The 23,628-nt window shown below is 38.7% G+C and overlaps 1 protein-coding gene across 1 annotated transcript in view; it reads right to left on the bottom strand.

The window, feature by feature from the left end:
• Positions 1-1,261: 1,261 nt before the first annotated feature.
• The window catches only part of LOC127432983 (transcription factor 7-like 1-A), a 45,517-nt gene continuing 23,150 nt past the window's right edge, over positions 1,262-23,628 (bottom strand). The window contains exons 4-12 of the mRNA XM_051684543.1: positions 17,087-17,170; positions 10,337-10,472; positions 9,605-9,707; positions 9,313-9,396; positions 5,515-5,658; positions 5,239-5,398; positions 4,332-4,439; positions 4,162-4,213; positions 1,262-2,215 (exon numbers count right to left, since the gene is read on the bottom strand). Of these exons, the coding sequence (XP_051540503.1) occupies positions 1,740-2,215; positions 4,162-4,213; positions 4,332-4,439; positions 5,239-5,398; positions 5,515-5,658; positions 9,313-9,396; positions 9,605-9,707; positions 10,337-10,472; positions 17,087-17,170 (1,347 nt within the window). The 3' untranslated portion in view covers positions 1,262-1,739. The remainder of the gene's footprint in view (positions 2,216-4,161; positions 4,214-4,331; positions 4,440-5,238; positions 5,399-5,514; positions 5,659-9,312; positions 9,397-9,604; positions 9,708-10,336; positions 10,473-17,086; positions 17,171-23,628) is intronic.

The raw sequence follows: 23,628 nt of genomic DNA, 5'->3' as shown, positions 1-23,628 counted from the left end.
GGTTGTTCACATGACATTTCAAATGTAGCCGATATTAGAAACCAGTATGAACAGCTGATGCTCCTAAACTGACTCCCAGAGCATGTGTTTAACAAACCCTGGCATTATACTGAAACTAAATAATGAAACCACAAGTAGTTTTTTTTTTTTTTTTTAGTATTATAATAATACATCAGCAAGTTATGGAGAAAAACTTTTTGATATGGCTAATGTTGTATAAGTAGGCATTTGCAGTACTATGGTGGAATTACCATCAAAGATCAAGAATGTAATGTTACTTTAGAGCGAAACACCATAAAATTGAAGGGCAGCAGGTAATAACAGCGATGTTACATATATGTAAGGTTAGTAAATAGTTATTTAACATAATTTCAAAATTGCATTTACTTGCTAGCACGGTTTCTGATTCTGTAAATCCATTTCTGTTTGGTTATCTTTTCATGCTACTATTTTTCATTTGACTATTTATGTGTAATCCAAATGCATCACTGAACCCGTCTTGAAGCCCCTTATTTTATTTCCTTAAAAGAAACTGAAAATTTGTTAACTAGAAAAGATAAGACTAGCAATCAAATGTTTGAATCAATCAATAAATAAAGTGCACTGCTGGAAAATGTCGAGTTAGATTGATGTAAAAAAACAAAAAAAACAAAAAAAAATCACATTAAATCCAACCTGGCTGTTCACACTGAATGCACATTGGAAAAAAATCAGATATGTATCCGATTTGTTTCCACATATGAAAGTGGACCAGTTTGGATCTGAAAATGTCAGATTCAAAGCGATTGTCGCAGTTTATGCTGTCATACATCTAGCAGATCCGTGTCACATGCGAGCGTAAAACAAATCACATTGGTGCCACATTCAACTGTGAATGTAACCCAAGTGTCTCTGAATTTATGCACATCTTTTTTTGGAAAGACAGGGCCTATCCTATTCAGTGGATAAGTCTGGCCGAAGTTCTAGAACTGCTTACAACACCTTTAAGCTGCTCTCCAGGAGTATTTTCGCCACATGAGTAATGTAAAAGTTATGGTGTAAATAAGAGTGTCTGACTTTTATGAAACAATGGATTATGTAATTTCGATCCTGCAAATCACGAGTGCTTGCATTTTACAGATACCACATCATGAGTCCCAATTAGATAATGAACGTTGTCAGCATGTCTGATACTGCGTCTATTCAGAGGATCTATGTTACATTATTTATTCAGTCATCACATGCAAGTCTCAACCACCAAAAAGACAATGCAGCCTTTAGAAATAACTTGAGGTTTATTAGCTATGGAGTCTTAGGAGAGTCACACACAGGGTTAGGAAAAGGGTGAGATGGTACCAAAAGCAAGAAGAAAAAAAAAAAAAAGAAAGAGAAACCAAACTGTATTGAAAATTAAACTCCTAACTACCATTAAACTGAATTAAACTAAAACTACAATTTGCATTTTGTCAAGTTTGTCTTAAAAAAATGAAACCTTTATACATTTGTCTTTTATACAAGTAGCAACATTGGAGAATCCCGTTGGAAAAGGTCACCATAAGGCAATTTACAAAAAAATACACTTTTGTTTCAAAGAGAAAAGCAAAATAGAGAGGTGGTCAAATATTGACCAATAATTTTTCCTTTTCATTCTATCTTAAAAACTTAGTCTAGTATCTATAAAAAGGTTAAAAAAAAAACAAACAAACAAAAAAAAAACAATATACAGTTGTAAAAAAGTTTATTTTGTCATTTTATTCCATTCACTCCACTGATTTGGTGACCAGGGAGAGTGGTTGTGTCTGAAGCAAGGCATGATGGGAATGTAGGGCTGCCTGGTGGAAAGGTGAAGATGGGGACAGCAGAGAGGGGGGCAGGGTGGTGAAGGGGATGGGGCGAGAGAGGAGGGCTGCTGACTGGCTGTGGAGAGAGATGCTCGGATGGGCGGAAACAGAGGTGGTGGAAGTGGGTGAAGAATTGGAAGTGGAGCTCGAACCACAGGATTTCCCTGTCAGGGGGAAGTGGGGGTGGTGTGCTCGCCCCTCTGGTTTGGTGGTCAGGGACAGCGGCTGTGCCTGTTCTGAGTGAGTGGCCGCAGGGGCCGCTGGGGACGCCAGGGCAGCAGAGGGTGTGGCGGGTGAGTCCAGCATGCTGCCATGAGAGGAGGTAGGGCTGTCACACATTTTCTCGGACGGCAGGTACGGGATGCACTGCTTCTTAGGTTGGGGTGAGAAATTACCTGCAAATAAGAAAAAAAGTTGAACAAACTCCAAAAGTAATAATTATCTGCATAAAATTATTTTATAATGTTGCATGTGAAACAGGAGTATGAAGGATGGACAATAAACTAACAAGAATGTTTCAGTTTCAATACAAGTTTAGCTCAATTGACAGCATTTGTAGTATAATGTTGATTACCACAGAAAATAATAATCGACAGAAGTGAATGGGGCCAGTCCATAAACATTAAAATACAGACTGCTTCAGAAGTATAGCTATGAAACAAAAACATTACAAGCTAACCTAATTTAAGTGTGATAAAAATTGCTTACAGAGTTTACTGGCGTTGTCAAGGCAACAAAGTTGTAATACTGGATATAACTTCACACTGATAAGATTACTAAGCAATTTTATCAAACTAAAATCATGTTAACACATTTAATGTTTACGTCTTGTCGCTATACTTTTGAAACAGTGCGTATTTTAACGTTTATGGACTGGCCCCATTCACCTTCTTTGTAAAGGTCTTACCATAACAGCCATTTTTTCTTCTTTTTTAGTTGTTGTGGTAAATCAACATTGTCAAAAATTACTGAACCCAGAACTATACAAGGAATAGTTCACGCAAAAATGAAATTCTCTTATCATCTTGCTATCCCAGATGTGTGACTTTCTTTCATCTGCTGAACTCAAATTAAGATTTTTTAGAAGAATACTTCTGTTCTGTAGATTTATACAATAAAAGTGAATGGTGGCCAGAACTTTGAAGGTCCAAAAAGCACAAAAAGGCAGCATAAAAGTAATCCATATGATTTAAGTGGTTAAATCCATGTCTTCTGAAGTGATATAATAGGTGTGGGTGAGAAACAGATACATTTTTTAAGTCCTTTTTACTAAATATGTCCACTCACTTCCAAATTCTTGTTCTTTTGTTTTTTTGCAATTTGCATTCTTTGTGCATACCGCCACCTACTGGGCAGGGAGGAAAGTTTATAGTAAAAAAAGGACTTAAATATTGATCTATTTCTTCCTCACACCTATCATTTAACCACTGGAGTTTTATGGATTACTTTTATGCTGCCTTTATGTGCTTTTAGGAGCTTCAAAGTTCTGGCCACCATTCACTTGTACTGAATGGACCAACAGAGCTCAGATACTCTTCTTAAAATCTTCTTTTGTGTTTTGCAGAATAAAGGAAGTCATACACAACAAAGATGGCATAATCATTTTTAAAATGAAATGCCGTCATGTTATTCCAAACCTGTATGTCTGTCTTCTGTGGAACACAAAAACAGATGTTTGGAAGAATGTTCATGTCACTCTTTTCTATACAGCACCCTAAAACTAGTCCATACAGCTTGCACGCTATTTTCCTTATAAAGCCTTCTAAAGCCATATGTTAGCTTTGTGTGAAGAACCAATTAAAATCTTAATCTCACTTGTGCTTGCACATATTCAAACTTGCCACAACTCGATCGGATAAGTGACATGTGAGAATCACTGATGTCAAACCTGGTGTAATATGTTTTCATGTGCCAAGTGCAAAAAATATTTTTAGAGCTACTGTGAAGTGCAAGATTTTCTGTGAATAACTAATTAAATAAATAAACAATTTGTCTTTTTTTGGTGTGCTTCTATCGTAATGAAAAAAGCAGCATTAATTTTCCTCAAAACATCTAATTTTGAGTTCCATGGAGAAAATAAAAAATTAGTAAATGGTGACAGAATATTCATTTTCATTTTTGGGTGAACTATTCTTTTAAGAAATTTCAGGTTACAAAGACAGAAACCAAGACCCAAATCTTTCATCATCTAGCTCCTGCTGACAAAATAAAATAAACGAACATGATCTGTGAGTAGAATGATCGGACTGCAGCGTTGCTGTTGATAAAAACTCCAGCGAAATGTGACACATACAGAGAGAGAGAGTGAAACAGAGAAATACAGATAGCCATTGACACCTACTCTCTTGTGGGGAGTCAGGTTTATTGTCTCTCTTCCGTTTCTTCCTCTTTCCCTGTAGGGAGACATGATTTGGACCAAATTAGATGTTTGATTAACCAAACTATTTACACAGCCAAAAACAATGGAGCCGAACTAGCCATGATTTTTTGTGCAACCCTGTGCTCACTTACGTAGTTATCTCTCGCGGACCAGCCTGGATAAAGCTGAGAATGCAGCTGCCGTTCTTTCCTGGCAAGTTCATAGTATTTGGCCTGTTCCTCGCGTGAAAGAGAGTGCCACTGCGGAACAAGAGCACATCTGGTCAAATTTTACTCCTTTAGATCATCCCTTAAAGAAATAGTTCATCCAAAATTAAATTTGCCATTATTTACTCACCTTCATGTTGTTTCAAACCCATAAAACTCTTGCCATACAGTGAAAGTTTGAAGTGACCAGGGCTGTCAAACTCTAAAAAGACCATTGAATTTCCATAAAAGTATTCCATATGACTTGTACGCTATTTTCCAAGTCTTCTGAAGTCATATGATAGTTTGTGTAAGGAAGAGACTGAAATTCATTAGCCACGATAATCTTCACCTCTGCCAAAGCGTATGTCTAGGTCTAACATCCGTGTCCCAATTAAAAAAATGTCATGTCAACTTCTCATATGTGCAGTAATCGAACGCAATGCGCCATTTTTGAATTCTGAATGCGAACGTGTGCTAAACCAAATTTTTGGGGGAGACCCAGATTATCAACCGCATCGTATCGATTCAGAAGACTTGGAATACAGCACCTAAGTCAAATTAACTAGTTTTGATGATAATTTTATGGTGCTTTGGCATCCTTTTTGCAGCTTGAAAGCTCTAGTGCCCATTTATTGCAATTGCACAGAATAAAAAGGACCAGTACATTCTTCAAAAATTTCCTTTTTGTGTTTCACAGGGGAAAAAAAACAACAGCATATGGGTTTGGAACAACATTAAGGGGGGAGTAAATAATGACAGAACTTTCATTTTTGGGTGAACTACCCTTTAAGACGATGATGAATAGAAACACACTAATGCATCTCAGCATAATGGAGACGCAAGCTCTCACCCTTCTGCCTAGAATCTGGTTAATGGCTGCGCTCTCTTTCAGGGTGCATTCTGCCACTACTTTGGCCCTCATTTCTTTCATGTAGAGCATGAAGGCATTCAGGGGTTTCTTAATGTGAGGTTTCTTATCTTCCTCTTTTTTCACAGGCACTGAGGGCTTTCTGTATGGAGTGACAGATGGATTCAAAGACAGTCAGAGAAGAGCAGAGAAATGACAGACAGAGTAATGGAGGTGTAAAAAGTAATGTGTAAATAGCAATGGAGATGAGAGACTCACCCGTGTGCTGAGTTGCTGGCGTTGTCGCCACTGGGCTCCTGTTTAATGGCAGGAGACACAATGGCAGGGTGAGGGATGCCAGTCTGGTGCAGGCTGTGAGAAGGATGAGGCACCATGTGAGAAGAGAAACGACTGGATACCAGACTAGAGAGAGAAAGAGAGATTTATAGTCAGTGATACTCAAAATTAAGGCCAATCAATAGGCAGATAGAATGGCAGACAGACAGACAGAAAAATCGATACCATGGTACTGAACAATAATCATACTCATAATATGTTAATTATGGTACTCCAAGGTATTTCCAAAAAATACCATGGTTTAAGCATCGTTCATGCCAATGTATGGTAAAATTTGGTAATACCATTGCACTTCGATATATACCATGGTACTGAAAAATTATCTTTTTTTAACACGGTATTTACGTGGCACTCCAAAATATTTTAATAAATTCCATGGAATTCCTTTGGTACATGTCCAAAAGACAAGTACTACCATGGTACTTCTTATGCAAAAGACAGACAGACAGACAGAGGGTAAAAGTCACCGTCGACAATTTCTACGTTATATGAGGCTTTTAATTTGTCTCTGTTCAACCTAGCAGCCTTATCTGGAAAATTCTGCAGTCAGGGCTTCCAAATTCACAACAGCTTATACAATAGCAGCATTGTAATTTTAACAGATGAGAAAAAACACTGCGGTCCGATCTGCGATTTGCACACTCTTGTTAAACGCAAATTTTCCACCGGACTTCAGCATTTCACTGTGCCACAAAATAAACTCAAGCATAAACTGTTCTTTCTCCTGTTACAGAAACAAAAAATGCAGTCATAAAATAACTGTGAAAGCACTAGTCGCATTAATAAAACTCCACGTGTTTAACCATGTGACTTTTGCATATCATGATTATTTCCCCATCACATTCAAGCTCAATACTAAAACAATTGTTAGGTTTGAAGTTTAGCTTAGCTAAGGTTTAATTAAAGGATAGTTCATTCAAAAACTTTACTCATCATTTACTGACCCTCATGCCATCCCAGATGTGTATGACTTTCTTCTGCAGAATACAAATTATGATTTTTAGAAGAATATTTCAGCTCTGTAGGACCATACAATGCAAGTGAATGAGTGCCAAAATTTTGATGCTCCAAAAAGCACATAAAAGCAATCCATATGACCCCAGTGTTTGTTTGTTTTTTTTCTCCCCTATTTGGAATGCCCAATTCCCAATGTGCCCTAAGTCCTCGTGGTGGCGTAGTGACTCAATCCGGGTGGCAGAGGACGAATCTCAGTTGCCTCCGCGTCTGAGACTGTCAATCCGCGCATCTTATCACGTGGCTTGTTGAGCACGTTATCGCGGAGACAGCGTGTGGAAGCTTCACGCTATTCTCCGCGGCACGCACGCACAACTCACCACGTGCCCCACCGTGAACGAGAACCACATTATACGAGGACCTAGAGCGCATTGGGAATTGGGCATTCCAAATTGGAGAGAAAAGGGGAGAAATTCAAATAAATAAATAAAGAAAGAAAGAGAGAAAATGCTGATGTCTAATTACTGAGCAAAAATATATTAGTAGTTTCCTGTACCAGTGGGGTTTGGGTCATGTTGTCTTCATATAAAGTGTAATAATAAAGGAAGATTTGCACCCTGGTGCAAATAATGGTATATGCTATTTACACCCCAGTGCAAATAATGGTAGATACTATTTGCACCCATATTTAAATACTAACATACAGTATGGGCATCACTGCAGTGTGTTTACTGTGTTTATTTAGAGTCCAACAGACACACTACATTAACCCCTACCCCTAAACCAATCCTTAGAAAAAATAACCTACAGGTTTTTTGTGAGTGTGAATGACAGACCCCGCCTCCAGATCAAACCCTTCTCCTTGACATTCACCATGACCAAATCACTGCGATGAAATCAACATTTATATTCATTTTTATCTATTATTTTAAGTAGTATTAAAGGAAATATTAAGAGTGGAAACAGGAAATCACATGGGAAAAAGAGTGGGTCAAAAGGCGGATTCGAACCGCGGTCGTTAGGACAACACTACACATTTACACACCGTCTTTACACCCCACGCCACTGCAGCGATATCTACTGGTTAGTTTGTCGTATATTTCTGTGGTTCCACCAGACTATTGGCAGTGATGGGCAGTAGCTTCGCTACAAATAGTGAAGCTATTAGCTTAACTACATTTCTGAGTAGCGAGACGGTAGCTTCGCTAGTTTTTAAATCAAGTAGCTTTTCAGTAGCGAAGCTATATTTTTGACAAAGTAGTGGCGTAGCGTTGACAAAAGCTACACCGCTACATCATGTACCCAGTGTTTACTAATGCCAGTTTTGAATCAGAATTAAACATGTCCGATCACAAATTAATCGCTCATTTGAGTCAGATCTTGACAATGAATTGGTCATAGGTGATAGGAAAGTGGTCTGAATCGGTTCGCGATTCAATCTGAATGACTTGGAAAGCTTGCGCAGCAGAATCATTTGGCGCACTTTCTCAATTTTATAGTTTAAATTTATAACACAGCAAATAAAGATAATGCTAGTTGCAGTGGATCTACAATCAGTCAATGGAAACCAAACCTGCAAATACATCATATCGTTTGCCAGTGATGAAGAAAGTCTTTATTAAGTTCAATATGTGTGCAGCTTGTGAACGACTTCTGCAGGTAAAGAAATTAGTTCCAACCAATAGAGTATCAGAACACTTATTAGCCTACACGAAAACACTTAAAAATGTACCATGACATTACCATGTTTTTTGGACATGTACCATTACCTGGGAGCACCATGTTAATACAATGGTATACGAATGTGGTAATATAGCGAAGTACCATGGTATTTTTTTAATTACCTTGAAGCACCATGTGAATACAGTAGGATATGAATATGGTAATCATATAGCAAATTACCATGGTGGTAACATGGTATTCTCTGAAGTACTTTGAAGCACCATGCAACTACAGAATGGTGCATAAATAGTTGTATATCATAGTACCATGGTATAATCTGATACCATCAGAAATCACATGGTTATTGCCCAGATGTGCTCACACACAAACACACACACACACTTTGGCCTCTCATCAAAAGCTTCCAGTACACATAGAAATACAGCTAGACACAGACTTACAGGATAAGATGAATAGTATACTGTAGGTATGCAGAAATGTGAAAATGAAATTACGTTTAAATGGATATGAGTTTGTAGAAGTAGTAGTATAAATATGAAAATTAAATGTAAAAATAGTGATTTTACATGTTGAACACATAGGTTTGCATAGGTAGCATGTCTAAATATGAATTAACTTTTTTTTTGTAACGTGCACATACGTATTGCACCTACTGTATACTTGTATACTGTATTGCACTAAACTGTAATATACTGTACCATGGCTTTGATAAATGTCATGTGAATAAGTCTTTTAGGTGCTTTGTCTATGACAGTATGCTCTGCGCTTCTGCGGTTGAAAAAATATGAAGTAGCTTAAATGTAGCAAGCTACTTTTGTCATGTAGCTTGTAGTGTAACTTGCTACTTTTTCTGAAGTATAGCTTCTATCTTAACAAATTTTTCTGTTGAGTAGTTTGTAGCTTAGCAAGCTACATTTTTTGAGTAGCTTGCCCAGCACTGACTATTGGGGTGCATATAGCTGCACTGTGTGGCAGTTGCCATTTACTCCGGGGTGCAAATAGACACTCCGAATAATAAATGCAGGTTTAAATTAAATTCACCATATTTGTGCAGAAAACTAGGTCCTCATTGCTGTTACATACCTAGACATGGAAGCGTTCATGGCGAGTGCAGGGTAGGGGTGTCTGAAGCCTCCGGGAGAGATGGAGTACATATGCTGTCCTTGCCTGAAGATAAAAATATGAACAATTCAGCGACTTAAAGATATTTTGCTACAGCAAAATCAGGGAACTGTGCTGGAAAAACGGCTGCTATTTTGCTAGGATGTGAAATACTACAAATAGCTACAAAGTTGATTACATCATCTGCAGGGTAAAAGAAAGGTTGCCATTATGCATTTTAAGGCCACAGGGTTCAGACTAGAGGCAGACTTACTGAGGAACCAGCCATCCTAGAGGATGAGGGATCTGTCCAACTGCCCCAGGAGAGAGAGGGTAATATGGGGACAGCTCTGACGGGTGAGGGGTCATTGGTATGCCTGATGAAATAAGTACCGATTAGGTTAACCAAAGCCTTCTCATTAACAAGGAAGATAATTGAAAGGCGAATGCCGTAATTTTGATACAGAAATTGCAAACAGAATTAAGTGAAAATGAAATTACATTTAAATAGGTATGGGTTTGTAGAGGTAGTAGTATAAATATGAAAATGTTAAATGTAAATGTAAAAATAGTGATTTTACATGTTGAACACATGAGTTTGTATAGGTAGCATGTCTAAATATGAATTTACATTTTTTTTAAATTATTTTTTTACATGCACATTCTACACAAGCAGAATTGCAAAAAAATAGTGACTTTTTGGAGTTTCATTCACTTCCCCATCTTCCATTGCTTGGTCAAACAGGTAGTCCTGCCCAAACTCATGCCACTGGTTGAACCAAAGTTGTTTTGTCCAGCCCAGTGGGGTCCACTTAAACAGATTGCAATTCCATTTGCTGCCACTAGAGGCACAGAACTTCACCTACTTACATGCACACATTATTGCAGTGAAACCCATCTAAACAAGTTGTGACTCAGCTTTTTTGGCTTTCACCTCATGTTCTTTCATAAAAAAACAAAACACTGATAATGGAAGAGTTATGGTGTCTCAGGCGGTGGAGCTTACCTGTCTTGGGGTCGAGAATCTCTGGCGAGAGGTGAGATGTGGGCGTCCCGGGGGAGAAGTGTTCATTGCTGTAGGTGATCAGGGGTGTAAGGGGGTGAACATGATGGGGGTGTTGTACTACAGGCACCTTGTTGGACTGAGAATCAGAACAAGAGAAAGAGGTGGAGGAGGGAGAAAAAGGGATAAGTATGCATGTTGTAACATCCAAAAAGCAGCCGAAAGTGGGAAAAAAAAGCCATTAGACCTGATTACTTGAGAGTGGCGCCAGAATGTTTTATAGAACAATAGGTCTCGGCTGCAGTGTTTACTTTGCCCTACTTCTACCAAAGGAAATTAAACACCAGTTAGGCATTTAAGCATCTGTATGGTGAGTAGGAGAAATCACACCTAACACCCCAAGAAAGCAGCGTTCCTCTCACTCAGCAACTAGCAACCCTTCTGAATGAACTGGGGATGCATTCTGCAGCCTTGTTACATGATGCCAGCTGCCACTTGCCATAAATGACGCTAGGGTGAGCAGGCAGGCATTTGAAGAGAAGTGCCGGTGACGCAGTCTCTACACCTCCAGGGATCAGCAGGCGGCCAAATGCAGCACCTGTTGTAGCAATCCCTTCAATGCTCAACAGATTAGGACTACATATTTAGAGCGTTAAAAAAAGTTAAAGGGTGCCATGGCTGTGTCTAGAAGGTAACCGTCCAGCTGGGAAAGTGTTGTGAGAGTCTCATTTGCTGTTAGGGTTAAATTTAGGGGTAGGTTTAAGGTAAGGGTTAGGTTTAAGAGTAGGAGAAGGTGTAGGGTCTCTGTGGGACTCCAAATAAACACAAAAACACAGTGTTTAAATGTTGCATGCGACTCTTGCAAGACTTTCCCCAGCCAGACTGTTACCTTCTAGACACGACTAGCTGATGTCTTCTACAATAAGCTAGTTACCTAAATAACGATACATCAGATTTAACAGCACAGACATTTGAAGGTAATTCAATCGCTCCTTTGAGTACTGAGGGATGTTACCACCACAGTAACAGAAGAATGCATATTAAGCATGTGCAAAGGAATTGGGCACTTGCAATAAGTTGGCAAAGCATTTGTGTCTGCATACTTGTGCAGAGTATAATTCTGGCTTAAAACTACCAACTTGTATTAGCATATAATTTACTAGCGTGCGTCCAGAACTAACTACATAAATACAGCAGCAGCACTATAATAATACTGTTGTGATGTGTACATAAGCCAATGTAAGGTGGTGAGCCATGGATTGAATGGACTACTTGTTGGCTCAGCGCGTCACAAGGGAGCGAGAGTGGAGAATGCGGTCTTGTTTCCTCCGTGCTAACCTTCCCCCCACCTCTATGTAGGCAGTGGGTTTGACCTCTGCTCCAACCGGCACTCCGTGAACATGAACAAGGCCCGCATTGAGACGTGACTGGCTCTCGTTTCCCACAGTCCAAACACAACCAGATCTTTCGGTCGCTTCTTTGTCCATTGCCTCTTACTGTGCTCTCTTCCCGTTTATCTGTCTGACTGTCTGTGTCCTGACTGTTTGTCCATAATTTTGCGTTCCATTTACAGAGGCAAAGTGAGTCTTTGACTTCTGTAAACCCAGCAAGACTTTCAGAGGTGTATTGAAGGTGCATCAAGAGATTGTTCTTGGCAAGATTGTGAAAGAAAGGTAGAGGAAAACTTGCACAGTTCCTCTACAATGCTCCTTGTCCACTATGATTCTAGCTATGTCTGAATCTCTACGCAAACAGTGCTCAAACTTCCCCATCTCGCTTGCTCTCCTACTGCCAAGAATCCCTGCTGTGTAAACACGGCAGCCGTTTCACCTCCGACACATACACCCCAAGCGCAGACTGCTGCCAGTCTTGGCCCCCCGCCCTCCTCTGCCCCCAATGGGGCCTGCTGACTCAAAACATCCCAAGGATCTATATCAACACTTGGGACGAGTCCTGTTTGTTGCCACATCTCTCAGAATGAGTGGGCTCTTTACAGCCAGAGTGATGGAAGTGTCCACCAGATTAACACTTAAGAAATGGCGTCTAGAGGGCTCAAGTCCATCAATCAAGACTTTCATAAAGGACTGCAGGGGGAAAAAAAGTAAGGCCATAGCATGGTGAATGTTGGCAACATATGCAAGCTCAGCTGAGTCATTGGGTTCAGTAGCATTAGGATTGAAGAAAAACAACAACACAGCAACAACAGCACTAACGGTTCTGGTTGCAGTATGTCAGAGTCCACCTTTAGATTGTTTGTCTGTCAACATGCACCATTTAAAGACAGGTTTTTCTTTTGTTGAAACAAGTCCTGCGGTTCGTCAAGGGCGAAACTTGATAAATCTCTTAAATCCACTTTTGTAAGTTGCTTCGTCGGAGAAGACGCCTGACCAGCATGACAGTAAAAAAAAAAAACAGCTGACAAAATACCTCTCCAAACAGAAAAAGTGAGTCACTGTGTAAACATTGTTCCACCTTTTGTCACGATTAAACTACATTGACTCGAGAGTTCTCAAAAACATATTTACCAATGGTGCTAGGTCAATCTTTTATTCAATGGCAACCTTAATAAGGACGCGCAAGACATTCAACTTAAGTTGAAACAAAGTTAGTCAAAGGTCTTAACGTAAACCTCTAAGAGTTCCTATGCACGATGATCCTTGGATCGCTACAACACAAGGAGGTGTTGCAGACATTTAAAAAAACCAAAAGTCGCAACTGTAAACAAGCTGACAAAAAGTGCAGAGTAAACTCTCTACTCCTGCTGATTAATCTCTTGCTCTACTCCACTTGCTTGGCTGAGGAACACTCCACCCGCCAAAGATGACTTCTGGTGCCACCACATGGAGCTGTTAAAACTGGAGCTCTGCTAAAACAAGCACATCATGGAGTAAGAACCAAATGTGGCCTGCTGTTTCTTTCTTTTGGCTTCACCTCTTCCATCTCTGACTTGAGTTTCTGAGCAAACAGGCATTTGAGTAGGAGGGGATCAAGACACAATGAATCGCCTTAGCGCTGGAAGAATGAGAGTCTAAAAACAAATTCAAACGCAGGATAATAAAACAGTTCAGAGTACGGACAAACCAAAACAAGCAGTGAGATTCATGCGTTACTAACAATGGGCAAAATTTACAACAATCAACATCTACAGGGGTATGCTAATCTCCAGGAAAATACATGGCTTTGAATTCGATTTAAGCATCTCCGTTAGGAACCACAATTTCTTGTGACTTAACATAAAGGCAATTTTGAAATGACTATAAGTGATTTAAGCATTCTATTGTCATCTTGTTATGCATAAGTTTTGTAATTTACCAGATATAGTAAATGGAGGCCATAACTAGGGATGCACCGATCCGATACCTGGATTGGTATCGGCTCAGATACTGACGTTTTTAAATGGATCGGGTATCGGTCTGAAGAGCCCTATCCAAATCTGATACTGTGTGTTAGTCATGTTCGTTACTGTCAAGCTCAAAACATGACATAAATGAACAATAAAAACACAATTAAAGTAGTTCATACGAGTCGTGCATTATATTCAAAGCCACTTGAAGACGTGCAATAGCTCTGTGAATCACAAAAGGCTGTGTTTAATAAGTAAATATATAAAATGCACGCGCAGCTCCAGTGTGTCAGCGAATGGCGCTACTCTGTTTACACACACACTCGCGGCTATTTTTAGCCTTCACGCGGTGCGCAGTATTTGAGTGCTACTCACGAACAACATCTCAGATGTAGATGCTCATAAGTTCAGTTCACTTATAATATGCATTTAGAATGGCACTGGAGATGCTTTTTTTTTTTTTTTTTTACCAGAATTTGAATAAGAAGTGAATTAAACTACTGTGAACTTGCTTACAAACAGACACATACAGGACTTCCTGGAGAGTTCAGAATGTCAAAATAAAAGCGTGAGGGTTTAAAAGTTAAAGGTGCACAATTAAGATATATTACTATATATTACTATTATAATATATTATTATTATTATCATTTGTTTACAAACTATAATAATATTTAAGTTGAATGTGTTCCAAAAAATAACTGTGTGAATGAAAAGTGAGCTGTTATCTTACAACTAAATTGAACAAAATAGAGATCTGATTCCTTTAAAGTCCAGATACAAGTTGAAAAAATGTTGCAAAAAAAAAAAAAAAAAAACCCCCGCTTCTTTTCTACTTATGACTTATACTGGAATTACTGTTAATTTTGCTACTACATTGTCCAGTATACTAGTTAACAATAAAGTTTTTCTTAATAAGCTATACATTTATATTGAAATAATGTGCAGTTAGAGGTTTGTGTTTCTTTACATATTAAAGAGCACACCCAATTAGTTCCACACAATAATGTAAAGATATTCTAAACTGATTTTGCAAAAAACAACAACACTGGTATCGGATCAGGATCGGTATTGGCTGATACTGAGATTTCCGATATCGGAATCGGAAGAGAAAAAGTGGTATAGGTGCATCCCTAGCCATAACAGTTCAAATGGTAAAAACTAAAATCACATGATGAGTACATCCTGTTGTTGCATGAAGATGCATTAATTTTCCATTAGCAGAAACATCAGCCTTGACTAAGAACCATCAATTGTCAATGTTATTAGTAGGCAATTTAAACAATCAGCTCTCGACTACATTGTGTGCATGCCATTGAGATATGACAACAGCCAAGGTGGTGGCTAGCCAAGTGCGATTGCTGACTCTACTGTTGCTAATATAAGTTTGCGAAATTTGGTGGGTTTTGAGAATGAGGTTTTGGACTCATTTTATTTCTAGTTGACTTAGATACAGATACAAGACTCTGCATGCACTTACAAACTCCAGCTAATGCTTTTTACATGGAGTTTGATGATTTGTATACAAGCTGCATTTAAAGTGGCAACAGGACACTGCTAAACTACTTCTGGAAAAAGGTGATCTACGAAGAGTGTATGAATTCTAAAGATAAAATTAATTTTAGGAGTTTAGGGGACTAAATTCTCCTTGCAGTACCATGGTATATATATGAATGTGGCAATCATACTTTACCATAGTATATATCAAAGTTCTATGGTTTTACCAAAAAATACAGAAAAACTATTCCAATACCATGGTTTTCTCCTTATGGTAACACAGTATGAATATGATGAGCATACTGTACCATGGCATAGGCTATACTGAAGTACCATGGTATTAAAATTTGATACATGAACCATGGTAGTGCCACAGGAAGAGGGGTGCACAAATTTGGACCAAGACACACGCACAGAGCTCTAAGTGGAGTTGACAAGTCTGAAGTTCCCATAATGCCTCACTCGTCACCTGCCCCTCTGTTCTGGTTTGATGTATTATTCATGGGGCCTGGGTCCAGATGCATTGTATAGAAGGCAGTGTGAAGAGGTGGGCCCAATACTGCCATATCACACAAACATGCACTCAGAGGGTAGCCAACAGAATGCTAAACAAACCCAATTCCTGAATAATTGAGCCTTTCGGACCGTGCTGGCTCACCCTATTAGCATGTGTGCCTTCTGGACCCAATCTGTGCAGCCACAGAAATGGCGTCCACAGGTCACTCACACCCTCCCGGCAGTCTGGTGTGCTCTCAGCAGCACCAGCCATTCATTAAGAACACAATGAACCCTCGAGCATGTCCCCTAAATTATTTACCAACTCTAACTAATCCTTCAATCACAAGAGATTCGTAGAATCCGCATGCCAGAAATGTATCCCTGATGCCAACATCTAATGAGGAAGCAAAGTTTGTTTTCCTGAACAGTAGCATTCAGTGTTTTGGCTTTCTGTGAGGACAACACAACGCAGACTGATAACGCAAAGTCAGCCTCAACAGGCTTCAACTGTCAACTCATCTCTGTATAATTGGATTGAAATTGCCCCGTTGCACATTTTCAGTCTGTCTGGAGTCCCACACCATGATAATAGGTGCTTTATGAAACACATGCCAAGTAAATAAGACAAAATGCCAGAGCTTGGTGGAAGTTTGCTATATATTTGACCTCAATCAATTTAATATCATACCACAAAGGCCTTGCTGACTCCCACTCCTCAGAGGGTCAAATGTACTGGCTTGTGATCACTGTGTACCGAGTCACACTGTCAGGTCATCATAATCTTAGTCTGAGAACTTTAAATTTGATTCTTGTTTAGGCTAAACTGACCCAAAGGTTTGTTTGGGAATCTCTTGGGCAGATTCTCTAATCTTCCAGCCCAGACCACAGTCAGTGATCAATTTGTCACCATGGCATAGGCTAAATCATTTTGAGCTGACAACCTCCATGTTTGGAGGAAAAAAAAAAAAAAAGTGTCTCCGGAATGGATTAGCTGCCATTTGGAGCGAGCATTCCTGAGGTTCTCCGCCATGGTGTCTGTTTAGGGTGAAGCAGGTCAAAAGTTGGGTCGCATGAGTGGCCCGAGGGGGTGGAGGGGTGTGAAAATAAGTCTGTTGCTTGTTGACACTTATAACAACAAGCTTAAGCCCTTATTCTAAGCCGGGCATCAACTAAAAGCTAGTCATGCTTGTGTGGGCAAAAATCAAACACAAACTCACCGGGTGAGCTTTACTTTCTGTTGGTCACCGCAAAAGAAGTTATGCATGCAATTTCATATTTGAATGTTAATCTAATGTTTAAAATCTCTGCCTTCAAAACATTTGTTTCACCAAGGGGGAGACAACAAAGCTAGATCACAGCTGATAAACCTTTTTAATACACTGAACTATACTGAATATAAATTTGCTCGTGGACTTACTAAGTGCCCTGGTGTGGGTGATCTGGAGTCTTTAAGAACCGCTGTCCCAGGAACGTCAAGAAGAGGCCATTTCATCTGTAGATACTGCAGAGAAAACAGAGAAAAAAGTCAAAAACAATCCACATCCTGTAGGTGGTCTATAAGCATTTGTATATTCAAGAACACTCTCAAATTCTTCTCTTAAGAACTCTGTTCTGGATCTAGTGATGCTATCTGTAGAAGTATTTCTCAATCAGTGAAAAAAAAATAAAAAAAATAAATAACTGTAACGAGGAGGAAAGTGAGGCTGGGCCGTAACAATGGACGCCCAGTGCTGAATCAGCCGGGAGAGGGATAAAGATGAGCCGGGGACGCCAGTTAGAGAGTTTGTGTATTTTATGTTATGTTTAAGTTCCTTTGTGTTATAAAAAGTTTAAATTGACTGCTCAGCCGGTTCCCACCTACTCTTTTCCCTTATGTAGAAACCTTGTTGTTACATTCCCTGGCTTCTTTTAGCGCCAGGTGTCCATCATTACAGCCCGGCCACGCCCTCCTCCTCGTCACAATAACATAACTAAACCAAACAAAACCAAACAAGCCTAAACCAAAAAACTAAACAAAAACAGTCCAGACCAGTCCAGTCCAGACTTTCTTTGCACTGCATTAAAAATGGAATTTGCCTAGTCAATGGAAGACACTTCAAGTACTAAACTACAAATCAAATAAATGGGCCTATGCATCATCCATTTCCTCGACACGGATTCCAACAGTCCAGCTGTTCTTTGTCTTAATTCATTTGAAATCTGTAAGATGCACTCCGAGCACTGTTTAGCACCTGGGAGCATTAGCTGGGACAGTTTTTGAGTCAGAGACAGGAGGAGGACCCAGGGGAGGGGGTGAGATGTGAAAGTTAAATATGATTTGGACTGCAGGTCCCTACACAGTAAAAGCCCAGCTGGATGGATCGTATGTATGCATGTTAGTATGAAGAACAGCTGGGAGGAAGTCCCATAAGACAGGAGGGGGAGAGGGGCCATGCAGAATTCATGGAACATTGAGCGGGGTTATTATCGTTAACGAAAACTAAAAACGAATACTAAATGAAAATTTTTTCGTTGCCTGAAATAAAAATAAAATCTAACATAATTAGAAGAACCTAAACTAAACAAAATTTTTGTGACTCAAAACTAAATAAAATAAAAATGACCATGACTTGATTTTAGTTTTAGATACACAGTATATTCTAAAATTGGCGTCTTTACAACACGCCTTTGATGAAAAAAGATGAAAATGCTACTAGATGGCGATAACACTAGAAGGCAATGACAAATATTACTCTTTTAAACATATTTAATTAATAACACATTAACTTTAGCAGTCGTAAAAAACTAAAAATACTACAATACTAAATACTTAATACTAAAAATATATATACAATAAAAATACTAAAACAGTAAAAAAATAAAAATAAAGCTAAACTTGAAAAGTTGAGAGTTGAAGAGTAAAAAAAAAAAAAAAAAAAAAAAAAAAAAAAGAGAGAGAAAAAAGGGGAAATAAGAACAACTAAAAAATTCTAAACTATAATAACCCGAACATCAAGTGTTCAGTCTAAAATTTGACCCTCTATAAATCAGTGAGAGAGAATGAAGAGCATAGAGTGAGGCTGTTAGAGTAAGTGTGGTATGGAATAAGAGAAGGGAGGAGACACACAGTGATGAATGAATAGACTTCCTATATGGAGGGTGCCGTTTATTGTGAAAGCCCACATAGCTCTGTGTGCACGTGTCAAAGTTTGATGCCTCTCAGCTTCTTTGGGCCCCTCATGTCTAGCACTTATACGATTTTCAGCAGCAATTTATAAAATTGAGTTTTTCATCCCTTTCATGTAGTTGCAGCTTCCCTGCCTGGTTCAGTCATCTGGTTTGTGTAGAAGTCAGACTGTATCAGATATTCCTGTGGATATGTCCCTAGTGTATTTGAGCTCTTGCATTTAGGGGCTGAAGAAGGCATATTCTTGTAGAGGATGTATATACGTCGGGAGCTCTTTTCACAAACAAAATTCATCATGCTTCTTGAGGGACAACACAAATATAGATCAAATATATATCAGACAAATCTTCATATATTGTAGGGGTGGGCGGTATGACCACAATCTTATTTTATAGTACAAGTAACTTTATATTTCGGAAAAAAGAACACAGCAAGATATTAGTTATTTTTGCTGGACATTCCATGTAAAAATCGATTATATTTTAAAGGGATAGTTCACCCAAAAATGAACCCTCATGCCATACCAGAAGTGTATGACTTTCTTTCTTTTGCAAAATAAAGATTTTTAGAATGAATATCTCAGCTCTGTAGGTCCATACAATACAAGTGAATGGTGACCAGAACTTTGAAGGTCCTAAAGGAAAATAAAGGCAGTATAAAATTAATCCATATGACTCCAGTGGTTAAATCCATGTCTTCAGAAATAATATAATAGGTGTGGGTGAGAAACAGATTCATATTTAAGTCCTTCTTTACTGAAAATCTACACTTTCACTTCCAAATTCAGCCACCTACCGCTTGGGGCTAGTCAAAGGTGGAGTCTTCAATATTGATCAATATTGATCTTCAATTAATGTTCTCACCCACACCTATTGTATCACTCCAGAAGACATGTATTTAACCACTGGAGTCATATGGATTACTTTTATCCAGCCTTTTAGGACCTTCTGAGTTCTGGTCACCATTCACTTGTACTGTATGGACAAAAAGAGCTGAGATATTCTTCTAAAAATCTTCATTTGTGTTCTTCAGAAGAAAGAAGGTCATACACATCTGGGATGGCATGAGGGTGAGTAAATGATGTGAGAATTTTCATTTTTGGTTGAACTATGTGTTAATACCTATTGTTGGATAATCCAGTGAATTAAATATTTTATACACAAAATGTACTTTTTCTAAATATTTTCCACTTTATTTGTAACTTGATGAATGCAAACCAAAATATATGATTATTCTTAACAAATAATTGAAAAGTCTGGCATCAGTGCACAAACAGCTGCTTCACATTATATAAAACTTGAGTTAAAAACCAAAGACTGAAAACAGTAAATCTAACATTATGAAATGGATATTTCTGACTTGAAATTCTGATTGAATGAGCCACGTTTTACAGTCTTGCCTGCATATAGCCATGTGGATATACTGCATACTATCATGGTATAAACAAATATAGCTAAATCTGTACCAGCTAACATGTATAATGTTGCAAGTCCAAAGTTATGAAACAGATTTGTAAATATGGATAAACCAAAAACATAGCAAATTTCACCAGCTACAAGCCCATCAACATAGTATCTACACACGTTTTACCATCGAACAAAAGGTGTTAGAGCACATTAGGGGTCAATAATGCATTGTTTCCCCCTTTAAACTTCATTCATCACTGGCAGAATTGTTGTGAGGAAGTTTGGATAGGACCATGGGCTAAAAAAGGAAAATACATTATGGTCCGTTAGACCTCTGGGGGGGGGCAGGTTTGCTGGTGCGGAAAACAAAAGCAGTTGAAGAGCAGAGACTGGTACAGTTTCCTTCCAGCTGGCAGGATGAACCTTGTGCCCTTTGCACTATTTATTAAAAATCTGCATGTAGAGCTCACTTTCACCAGTCAAAAGCTGCCTCCATTGTCCAAACTAGAGTTGATAAAAGGGATAGTTCACACAAAAATAAAAATTCTTGAAAATGTTACACACAATGTTAGGGACTTTAAGCCTCAGTGACCACACACATGCACAAATCACTGCACCTTTTTTTCCATGCAACAAAAAAGTGAATGTTTACTCCTTTTGTGTTCCAGAGAGGAAAGAAAGTCATACAAGTTCTGAATTTTCATTTTTTCACTAAACTATTCCTTGAAAAGCAACATCCATTTCGGCCAGGCAATCAAGGAGAACATCTTTATACTTGAGGTTGGCTTTCAGGAAGGCGTTTGTGACTTGTTCTTAAGAGGAACCGTTCTGAGGAACATCTAGTTTTTCTAAGGAGGCCTTGCAGTGTTTCTGGTATGTGCAGCTGCAGTTAAAGTGGATGGGTGACAGACAAAATACAATCTACCTTCCTCATCATAACCACCATCATGCCACCTGACTGAAAACTTCACATACTATCTTGAAATACAATCTCGGTTTTGCCTTCCCACACAAACTACACACACTATCGGGCAGCAGGGACTGGTGCCCTGCTTTTCTGGAGACACAGAGAGAGAGACTGGCCAAAATAAACAGTCCTGGGTTCTGGGGATTTGTTTGTGAAAGCCATAATTCCATGACCAGATGCTTAGCTATATGCAACATTGACTTCTTGTTGAGAAGAAAAAAGAAATGGTGCACAGGCTTGAACCCTTCAAAACATAGGTTTAATTTTAGGGGAGACTCGCAAAACGACACAATCAAAGCCTTGTGAAAAAACATCTGTGTAAAAAAAACACACAAAAAAACCCCTGTTTCAACTGATAAGGGATTTAAATGGCTGATATCCATATTTAAAAAGCGGGGGGGGGGGTTATACAATTTAATTTTAGTTAAGAGCAATTACAGAGATACACAATGTCTTAAATGAAATTAACACTTATTTTGTATAATATTTATACACACACACAAACATACACCGATCAGCCACAACATTAATACCACCTGCCTAATATTGTGTAGGTCCCCCTCGTGCTGCCAAAACAGCACCAACCTGCATTCAGAATAGCATTCTGAGATTACATTCTTCTCACCACAATTGTACAGAGCGTATCAAAGTTACCATAGACTTTGTCAGTTCAAACCAGTCTGGCCATTCTCTGTTGACCTCTCTCATCAACAAGGCATTTCCATCTGCAGAACTGCCGCTCACTGGATGTTTTTTGTTTTTGGCACCATTCGGAGTAAATTCTAGAGACTGTGGTGCATTAAAATCCCAGGAGATCTGCAGTTACAGAAATGGGTTCAAACCAGCCCATCTGGCACCAACAATCATGCCACAGTCCAAATTACTGGGATCACATTTTTTCCTCATTCTGATGGTTGATTTGAACATTAACTGAAGCTACTAACCCATATCTGATATGCACTGCACTGCTGCCACACGATTGGCTGATTAGATAATCACATGGATGATTGTTGGTGCCTGGTCTGATGAATCAGGTTTTCTTTTAGATCATGTGGACGGCAGGGTGCGTGAGCATCGTTTACCTGGGGAAGAGATGGCAGCAGGATGCACTGTGGGAAGAAGGCAGGCCGGCGGAGGCAGTGTGATGCTCTGGGCAATGTTCTGCTGGGAAACCTTGGGTCCTGGCATTCATATGGATGTTACTTTGACACGTACCACCTACCTAAAGATTGTTAAACCCCTTCATGGCAACAGTATTCCATGATGGCTGTGGCCTCTTTTTGCAGGATAATGCACCCTGCCACACTGCAAAAATAGTTCAGGAATGGTTAGAGGAACATGACAAAGAGTTCTGGGTAATTTGGAGGCCAAGTCAACACCTTGATCTCAATCTAATTGAGCATCTATGGGATGTGCTGGACCAACAAGTTCGACCCATGGAGGCCCCACCTCGCAACTTACAGTACTTAAAGGATCTGCTGCTAATCTTGGTGCCAGATACCACAGGACAAATTCAGTGGTCTTGTGGAGTCCATGCCTCGAACGGCTCAGAGCTGTTTTGGCGGCATGAGGGGGACCTACACGATATTAGGCAGGTGGTTTTAATTATGTGGCTGATTGGTGTGTGTGTGTATATATATATATATATATATATATATATATATATATATATATATATATATATATATTACACACTACTGGTCAAAAGTTCTGAAAAACTCTTTATTCTAATTTGTTTTTTTTTTATGTTTTAGAATAATAGTAAAGTCATCAAAATTATGGAATAACATAAATGGAACTATGGGAATTATGTTGTGACTAAACAAAATCCAAAATAAATCAAAACTGTGTTATATTTTAGCATCTTCAAAGTAGTCACCCTTTTCCTAGAATTTGCAGAAATGTACTCTTGACATTTTCTCAACCAACTTCTTGAGGTATCACCCTGGGATGCTTTTTAAACAGTATTGAAGGAGTTCCCACCTATGTTGGGCACTTATTAGCTGCTTTTCTTTAATATTTAGTCCAAGTCATCAATTTAAAAAAGAATTGTTTTTTTTTTAATTGAGAAAAAACTGATATACTCCAAGTCTAGATAAACGTTTTAATGCAAAGAGGAACTTGACGATAGATTTGATTATGACTGATAAACGCATCCCTCTCTACCAATTTAAATAATATATTTTATACATTACATACTTACAGAATATTATTTACTCAATTGACTAAACGTATTTAACAGAATATTTATATTAAAATATTACAAATCCACATAAATAATATATAAATATGATTTAACTAATATATATATACAGTTGAAGTTTACATCCACTTAGGTTGAAGTCATTAAAACTCCACAGATTTCATATTAGCAAACTATAGTTTTGGCAAGTTGTTTAGGACAACTACTTTGTGCATGA

Source organism: Myxocyprinus asiaticus, chromosome 42, assembly GCF_019703515.2.
Source record: "Myxocyprinus asiaticus isolate MX2 ecotype Aquarium Trade chromosome 42, UBuf_Myxa_2, whole genome shotgun sequence".
Lineage (NCBI taxonomy): Eukaryota > Metazoa > Chordata > Actinopteri > Cypriniformes > Catostomidae > Myxocyprinus > Myxocyprinus asiaticus.
This window is presented reverse-complemented; position numbering and strand designations above follow the sequence as displayed.